Raw genomic sequence first — 9,161 nt, forward strand, 5'->3', positions numbered from 1 at the left:
CTACATCACCACTACATCACCACTACATCACCACTACATCACCACTACATCACCACTACATCACCACTACATCACCACTACATCACCACTACATCACCACCACATCACCACTACATCACTACTACATCACCACTACATCATCACTACATCACTACCACATCACCACTACATCACCACTACATCACCACTACATCACTACCACATCACTACTACATCACCACTACATCATCACTACATCACTACCACATCACTACTACATCACCACTACATCACCACTACATCACCACTACATCACCACCACATCACCACTACATCACCACTACATCACCACTACATCACCACCACATCACTACTACATCACCACTACATCACCACTACATCACCACTACATCACCACTACATCACCACTACATCACCACTACATCACCACTACATCACCACTACATCACCACTACATCATCACTACATCACCACTACATCACCACTACATCACCACTACATCACCACCACATCACCACCACATCACCACTACATCACCACTACATCACCACTACATCACCACTACATCACCACTACATCACCACTACATCACCACTACATCACCACTACATCACCACTACATCACCACTACATCACTACTACATCACTACTAGGGTAGTCTATAGGGTAGTCTATAGGGGTAGTCTATAGGGTGTTCTATGGGGTGGTCGAGTCTATAGGGTAGTCTATAGGGTAGTCTATAGGGTGTTCTATGGGGTGGTACTCTATAGGGTAGTCTATAGGGTAGTCTATAGGGTAGTCTATAGGGTAGTCTATAGGGTACTCTATAGGGTAGTCTATAGGGTAGTCTATAGGGTAGTCTATAGGGTAGTCTATAGGGTAGTCTATAGGGTACTCTATAGGGTAGTCTATAGGGTAGTCTATAGGGTACTCTAAAAGGTAGTCTACAGGGTAGTCTATAGGGTAGTCTATAGGGTAGTCTACAGGGTACTCTATAGGGTACTCTATAGGGTAGTCTATAGGGTAGTCTATAGGGTACTCTATAGGGTAGTCTATAGGGTAGTCTATAGGGTAGTCTATAGGGTAGTCTATAGGGTAGTCTATAGGGTAGTCTATAGGGTAGTCTAGTCTATAGGGTAGTCTACAGGGTACTCTATAGGGTACTCTATAGGGTAGTCTATAGGGTAGTCTATAGGGTACTCTATAGGGTAGTCTATAGGGTAGTCTATAGGGTAGTCTATAGGGTAGTCTATAGGGTAGTCTATAGGGTACTCTAAAGGGTACTCTATAGGGTAGTCTATAGGGTACTCTATAGGGTAGTCTATAGGGTAGTCTATAGGGTACTCTATAGGGTAGTCTATAGGGTAGTCTACAGGGTACTCTATAGGGTACTCTATAGGGTAGTCTATAGGGTAGTCTATAGGGTACTCTATAGGGTAGTCTATAGGGTAGTCTATAGGGTAGTCTATAGGGTAGTCTATAGGGTAGTCTATAGGGTAGTCTATAGGGTACTCTAAAGGGTACTCTATAGGGTAGTCTATAGGGTACTCTATAGGGTAGTCTATAGGGTAGTCTATAGGGTACTCTATAGGGTAGTCTATAGGGTACTCTATAGGGTACTCTATAGGGTACTCTATAGGGTAGTCTATAGGGTAGTCTATAGGGTACTCTATAGGGTACTCTATAGGGTAGTCTATAGGGTACTCTAAAGGGTACTCTATAGGGTAGTCTATAGGGTACTCTATAGGGTAGTCTATAGGGTAGTCTATAGGGTACTCTATAGGGTAGTCTATAGGGTACTCTATAGGGTAGTCTATAGGGTACTCTATAGGGTAGTCTATAGGGTAGTCTATAGGGTACTCTATAGGGTACTCTATAGGGTGTTCTATAGGGTCTAGTCTATGGGGTGTTCTATGGGGTGTTGCTCACCGGAGGGACAAGGCTGCCTCCTGCCGGCAGGCAGCCGCAGCAGCAGCTATAGGGTAGTCTATAGGGTACTCTATAGGGTACTCTATAGGGTGTTCTATGGGGTGTTGCTCACCGTAGGGACAAGGCTGCCTCCTGCCGGCAGGCAGCAGCAGCAGCAGCGGCTATAGGGTACTCTATACGGTAGTCTATGGGGTGGTCTAGTCTATAGGGTACTCTATAGGGTACTCTATAGGGTGTTCTATGGGGTGTTCTATGGGGTGTTGCTCACCGTAGGGACAAGGCTGCCTCCTGCCGGCAGGCAGCAGCAGCGGCTGAACGCGTAGGAAGTTGTCCAGACTGGGGCCATGACGACCCAGTGGGTCGTCAGGAGGCATGAACCTGGGGGGAGGGTGGTGAGTGGGTGGGTGAGTGGGTGGGTGGGTGAGTGGGTGGGTGGGTGGGTGGGTGAGTGGGTGGGTGGGTGAGTGGGTGGGTGAGTGAGTGGGTGGGTGGGTGGGTGGGTGAGTGGGTGGGTGGGTGAGTGAGTGGATGGGTGGGTGAGTGGGTGGGTGGGTGGGTGGGTGGGTGAGTGGGTGGGTGGGTGGGTGGGTGGGTGAGTGGGTGGGTGGGTGGGTGGGTGAGTGGGTGGGTGGGTGGGTGAGTGAGTGAGTGGATGGGTGGGTGAGTGGGTGGGTGGGTGAGTGAGTGGGTGGGTGGGTGAGTGGGTGGGTGGGTGAGTGAGTGGATGGGTGGGTGAGTGGGTGGGTGAGTGGGTGGGTGGGTGGGTGGGTGAGGGGGTGGGTGGGTGGGTGGGTGAGGGGGTGGGTGGGTGGGTGGGTGAGGGGGTGGGTGGGTGGGTGAGTGGGTGAGTGGGTGGGTGGGTGGGTGAGGGGGTGGGTGGGTGGGTGATTGGGTGGGTGGGTGGGTGGGTGAGGGGGTGGGTGGGTGGGTGAGTGGGTGGATGGGTGGGTGGGTGGGTGAGTGGGTGGGTGAGTGGGTGGGTGAGTGGGTGAGTGGGTGGGTGGGTGGGTGAGTGAGTGAGTGAGTGGGTGGGTGGGTGAGTGAGTGGGTGGGTGGGTGAGTGAGTGAGTGGGTGGGTGAGTAGGTGGGTGGGTGGGTGAGTGAGTGAGTGGGTGGGTGGGTGGGTGGGTGGGTGGGTGGGTGGGTGGGTGGGTGAGTGAGTGGGTAGGTGGGTGAGTGGGTGGGTGAGTGGGTGGGTGAGTGGGTGAGTGGGTGGGTGAGTTGGTAGGCGAGTGGGTAGGCGAGTGAGTGAGTGAGTAAGTGAGTGAGTGGGTGGGTGAGTGGGTGGTTGAGTGAGTGGGTGGGTGAGTGAGTGGGTGGGTGGGTGAGTGAGTGAGTGAGTGAGTGGTGGGTGGGTGGGTGGGTGGGTGAGTGAGTGGGTGGGTGAGTGAGTGAGTGGGTGGGTGGGTGGGTGAGTGAGTGGGTGGGTGGGTGGGTGAGTGAGTGAGTGGGTGGGTGAGTGGGTGGGTGAGTGGGTGGGTGAGTGGGTGGGTGAGTGAGTTGGTAGGCGAGTGGGTAGGCGAGTGAGTGAGTGAGCGAGTAAGTGAGTGAGTGGGTGGGTGAGTGGGTGGTTGAGTGAGTGGGTGGGTGAGTGAGTGGGTGGGTGGGTGAGTGAGTGGGTGGGTGAGTGAGTGGGTGGGTGGGTGGGTGGGTGGGTGAGTGAGTGGGTGGGTGGGTGGGTGAGTGAGTGAGTGGGTGGGTGGGTGGGTGAGTGGGTGGGTGAGTGGGTGGGTGGGTGAGTGGGTGGGTGAGTTGGTAGGCGAGTGGGTAGGCGAGTGAGTGAGTGAGTAAGTGAGTGAGTGGGTGGGTGAGTGAGTGGGTGGTTGAGTGAGTGGGTGGGTGAGTGAGTGGGTGGGTGGGTGAGTGAGTGGGTGGGTGAGTGAGTGGGTGGGTGGGTGGGTGGGTGAGTGAGTGGGTGGGTGGGTGGGTGGGTGAGTGAGTGAGTGGGTGAGTGGGTGGGTGAGTGGGTGGGTGGGTGAGTGGGTGGGTGAGTTGGTAGGCGAGTGGGTAGGCGAGTGAGTGAGTGAGTAAGTGAGTGAGTGGGGTGGGTGAGTGGGTGGGTGAGTGAGTGGGTGGGTGAGTGAGTGGGTGGGTGGGTGAGTGAGTGGGTGGGTGAGTGAGTGGGTGGGTGGGTGCGTGGGTGAGTGAGTGAGTGAGTGGGTGGGTGAGTGGGTGGGTGAGTGGGTGGGTGAGTGGGTGGGTGAGTGGGTGGGTGAGTGGGTGGGTGAGTTGGTAGGCGAGTGGGTAGGCGAGTGAGTGAGTGAGTGCGTGAGTGAGTGCGTGCGTGAGTGCGTGAGTGCGTGGCTGCGTGAGTGTGTGGGTGCGTGCGTGCGTGCGTGCGTGCGTAGCCAGCCATCCATCCATCTAACTAGCTGCGTGCGTGTCCCACTTGTCGTTGACGAACGAGTACATGAGAAGCCGCTCCTCCACCAGCCTCCGCCACTCGGTGCGCTCGGCCTGCAGGTCCCTGTAGTGGTCGTTGGAGACCACCACTCCGCCAGAGTCGTGAGCCAGACGCAGCACGAACCGGTCGTCGTAGCACACGACACGGCGGCCTTGAACGCGGCGCGACGGAGTCAAAACCACCACCTGCTCCTGTTCCAGCTGGGATAGCACGTGCTGGTCTGTGGGGGGTGGGTGGGGGGGGTGAGGGGGGGTGAGGGGTGAGGGGTGAGGGGTGAGGGTGAGGGGTGAGGGAGAGGGGTGAGGGGTGAGGGGTGAGGGGTGAGAGGGGTGAGGTGAGAGGGGTGAGAGTGAGAGGGGTGAGGGAGAGGTGGTGGTGAGGGGTGGTGGTGGTGGGGTGAGAAAGGTTAGGGTGAGAGGGGTGAGGGGTGAGGGAGAGGTGGTGGTGGTGAGGGGTGAGGGAGAGGTGGTGGTGAGAGGGGTGAGGGAGAGGTGGTGGTGGTGGTGAAGTGAGAGGGGTGAGGGAGGGGTGAGGGAGAGGTGAGAGATGGTGGTGGTGAGGTGGTGGTGGGGTGAGAGGGGTGAGGGAGAGGTGGTGGTGGTGAGGGGTGAGGGAGAGGTGAGGTGGTGGTGAGAGGGGTGAGGGAGAGGTGGTGGTGGTGAGGGGTGAGGGAGAGTTGAGGTGGTGAGGTGAGAGGGGTGAGGTGGTGAGGGGTGAGGGGTGAGGGGTGAGGTGAGAGGGGTGAGAGGGGTGAGGTGAGGGGTGAGGGAGAGGTGTGGTGGTGGTGAGAGGGGTGAGGGAGAGATGGTGGTGGTGGTGAGGGGAGAGGGGTGAGGGAGAGGTGAGAGGGGTGAGGGAGAGGTGAGGTGAGAGATGGTGGCGCTGAGGTGAGAGGGGTGAGGGAGAGGTGAGGTGGTGGTGGTGAGAGGGGTGAGGGAGAGGTGAGGTGGTGGTGGTGAGAGGGGTGAGGTGGTGGTGAGAGGGGTGAGGTGGTGGTGGTAAGGTGAGAGGGGTGAGGGAGAGGTGGTGGTGGTGGTGGTGAGGTGAGAGGGGTGAGGGAGAGGTGGTGGTGGTGAGGTGAGAGGGGTGGTGGTGAGGTGAGGTGAGAGGGGGGAGGGAGAGGTGGTGGTGGTAAGGTGAGAGGGGTGAGGGAGAGGTGGTGGTGGTGGTGAGGTGAGAGGGGGGAGGGAGAGGTGGTGGTGGTGAGGTGAGAGGGGTGGTGGTGAGGTGAGGTGGTGAGAGAGGTGAGAGGTGGTGGGGTGAGAGGGGTGAGGGAGGGGTGAGGGAGGGGTGAGGGAGAGGTGAGGTGGTGGTGGTGGTGGTGTGAGAGGGTGAGGGAGAGGTGAGGTGGTGAGGTGGTGAGGTGAGAGGGAGAGGTGGTGGTGAGGTGAGAGTGTGAGGGAGAGGGGGTGGTGAGGTGAAAGGGTGAGGGAGAGGTGAGGTGGTGGTGGTGAGGTGAGAGGGAGAGATGGTGGTGGTGAGGTAAGGGAGAGGTGAGGTGGTGGTGGTGAGGTGAGAGGGGTGAGGGAGAGGTGGTGGTGAGGTGGTGGAGAGATGGTGGTGGTGAGGTGAGAGGGGTGAGGGAGAGGTGGTGGTGAGGTGAGGGAGAGGTGAGGGAGAGGTCGTGGTGAGGTGGTGAGGGAGAGGAGTGAAGGAGAGGTGAGGTGGTGGTGGTGAGGTGGTGGTGGTGAGGTGGTGGTGGTGAGGTGGTGGTGGTGAGGTGAGAGGGGTAAGGGAGAGGTGAGGTGGTGGTGAGGTGAGAGGGAGAGATGGTGGTGGTGAGGGTGAGAGGGGTGGTGGTGAGGTGGTGGTGGTGAGGTGAGGGAGAGGTGGTGGTGAGGTGAGAGGGGTGAGGGAGAGGTGGTGGTGGTGGTAAGGTGAGAGGGGTGAGGGAGAGGTGGTGGTGGTGAGGGGTGAGGGAGAGGTGAGGTGGTGGTGGTGAGGGAGAAATGGTGGTGGTGAGGTGAGAGGGGTGAGGGAGAGGTGGTGGTGGTGGTGAGGGGAGAGGGGTGAGGGAGAGGTGAGGTGGTGGTGAGGGGAGAGGGGTGAGGGAGAGGTGAGGTGGTGGTGGTGGTGAGGGAGAGATGGTAGATGGTGGTGGTGAGGTGAGAGGGGTGAGGGAGAGGTGGTGGTGGTGGTGAGGGGAGAGGGGTGAGGGAGAGGTGAGGTGGTGGTGGTGGTAGTGAGGGAGAGATGGTGGTGGTGAGGTGAGAGGGGTGAGGGAGAGGTGAGGTGGTGGTGGTGGTGGTGGTGAGGGAGAGATGGTGGTGGTGAGGTGAGAGGGGTGAGGGAGAGGTGAGGTGGTGGTGGTGGTGGTGAGGGAGAGATGGTGGTGGTGAGGTGAGAGGGAGAGGTGAGGTGGTGGTGGTGGTGGTGGTGAGGGAGAGATGGTGGTGGTGAGGTGAGAGGGGTGAGGGAGAGGTGGTGGTGGTGGACGAGGTGGTGGTGGTTTTAGTGGTCGTTGTGGTAGTGGTGGATGTGGTAGTGGTGGTGGTGATGGTTGTGGTGGTGGTTGTGGTGGTGTTGGTGATGGTTGTGGTTGTGGTGGTTGTGGTGGTTGTGGTAGTGGTGGTGGTTGTGGTGGTGATAGTTGTGATGGTGGTGGTTGTGGTGGTGGTTGTGGTGGTTGTGGGTGGTGGTGGTGATGGTTGTGATGGTGGTGGTTGTGGTGGTGGTTGTGGTAGTTGTGGTGGTGGTGGTGATGGTTGTAGTGCATGGTGATGGTTGTGGTGGTGGTGTTGGTTGTGATGGTGGTGGCGGTGTGGTGGTTGTGGTGATGGTGATGGTTGTGGTGGCTGTGTTGGTGGATGTGGTGATGGTTGTGGTTGTGGTGATGGTTGTGGTTGTGGTGTTGGTTGTGATGTTGGTGGTTGTGGTGGTGGTGTTGGTGATGGTTGTGGTGGCTGTGTTGGTGTTGTGGTAGTGATGCTGGTGGTTGTGGTGGTAGTGTTGGTGTTGGTGGTGGTTGTGGTGGTTGTGGTGGTGGTGTCGGTGGTGGTGTCGGTGGTGGTTGTAATGATGGTTGTGGTGGTGGTGTTGATGATGGTTGTGGTAGTGGTGCTGGTGGTGGTGGTGTTGGTGGTGTTGATGATGGTTGTGGTGGTGCTGGTGGTGGTGTTGGTGGTGGTTGTGATGATGGTGTTGGTGGTGGTGGTGGTGTTGATGATGGTTGTGGTAGTGGTGTTGATGATGGTGGTAGTGGTGGTGGTTGTGGTGGTGGTTGTGTTGGTGGTGGTTGTGGTGGTGTTGGTGCTAGTGTTGGTTGTGTTGGTGGTGTTGATGATGTTGGTGGTGTTGGTTGTGGTGGTGGTTGTGGTGATGGTGGTGGTGTTGGTGGTGGTTGTGGTAGTGGTAGTGGTGCTGGTGGTGGTGGTGGTGGCTGTGCTGGTGGTGGTGGTGGTTGTGGTAGTGGTAGTGGTGCTGGTGCTGGTGCTGGTGGTGTAGTGGTGGTGGTTGTGCTGGTGGTGGTGGTTGTGGTAGTGGTGCTGGTGGTGTTGGTGGTGTTGATGATGGTTGTGGTAGTGGTGTTGATGATGGTGGTGGTGCTGGTGGTTGTGGTGGTGTTGGTGTTAGTGTTGGTTGTGCTGGTGGTGGTTGTGTTGGTGGTGGTGGTGTTGGCGATGTTGGTGGTGTTGATGATGGTTGTGGTGGTGGTTGTGCTGGTGGTGGTGGTGGTTGTGGTAGTGGTGTTGGTGCTGGCGGGTGTTGGTGGTGTTGATGATGTTGGTGGTGTTGGTGGTGGTGTTGGTGGTGGTGTTGGTGTTGGTGGTGGTTGTGTTGGTGGTGTTGATGATGTTGGTGGTGTTGGTGGTGGTGGTGGTGTTGGTGTTGGTGGTGGTTGTGTTGGTGGTGTTGATGATGTTGGTGGTGGTTGTGGTGGTGTTGGTGTTAGTGTTGGTTGTGCTGGTGGTGGTTGTGTTGGTGGTGTTGATGTTGGTGGTGTTGATGATGTTGGTGGTGTTGGTTGTGCTGGTTGTGGTGTTGGTTGTGCTGGTTGTGCTGGTTGTGGTGGTGGTTGTGTTGGCGCTGGTCCCCCACCAGTGATGGGGGCGTCTGGCCGCGACTGCTCCTTGCGCCAGCTGGGCACGAAGACGGTGATGTCGCGGTGACCACGGCAACGGAACCAGTCCACCGCCAGGGCGATACCCCGGCAGGAGAACACCTCCTTGTTGCCATGGCTACGGAGGAGAGAGAGACGGTACCCAGGCCATCGCCAGGAGAACACCTCCTTGTTGCCTTGACAACGCAACTGTCAGTCGCCGCCCGTGCCCCCCCCCCCCCACCCACTCGTCTAACCAACCCACTTACTCGCTCAGTCACTCACTCACTCGCTCAGTCACTTACTCACCAGTCACTCACTCACCCACTTACTCACCAGTCACTCACTCACCCACTTACTTACCCAGTCACTTACTCACTCGGTCACTCACTCACTCACTTACTCACCCACTTACTCACCCACCCACCCACTTACTCACCCACCCACTCACTCACTCACTCACCCACCCACCCACCCACCCACCTACCCACTCATCCACTCACTCACCCACTTACTCACCAGTCACTCACTCACTCGATCACTCACTCACTCACTTACTCACCCACCCACCCACTTACTCACTCACCCACTCACTCACTAACTCACCCACCCACTCACTCACTCACCCACCCACCCACTCATCCACTCACTCACCCACCCACCCACTTACTCACTCACCCACTCACTCACTCACTCACTCACCCACTCACTCACTCACCCACTCACTCACTCACCCACCCACCCACCTACCCACTCATCCACTCACTCACTCACTCACCCACCCACCCA

The 9,161-nt window shown here is 57.5% G+C and overlaps 1 protein-coding gene across 1 annotated transcript; it reads right to left on the reverse strand.

The window, feature by feature from the left end:
• Positions 1-2,126: 2,126 nt before the first annotated feature.
• On the reverse strand, positions 2,127-8,582 carry LOC144954144 (endoribonuclease ZC3H12A-like; the record flags this gene model as incomplete). Its single annotated transcript, XM_078884711.1, has 3 exons — positions 2,127-2,307; positions 4,319-4,553; positions 8,372-8,582. Coding segments are annotated over 3 exons (627 nt in total), but the record flags the coding sequence as incomplete, so codon positions are not given.
• Between the last annotated feature and the right edge of the window lie 579 nt (positions 8,583-9,161).

Source organism: Lampetra fluviatilis, unplaced genomic scaffold (genome assembly GCF_964198595.1).
Source record: "Lampetra fluviatilis unplaced genomic scaffold, kcLamFluv1.1 SCAFFOLD_1037, whole genome shotgun sequence".
Classification (NCBI taxonomy): domain Eukaryota; kingdom Metazoa; phylum Chordata; class Hyperoartia; order Petromyzontiformes; family Petromyzontidae; genus Lampetra; species Lampetra fluviatilis.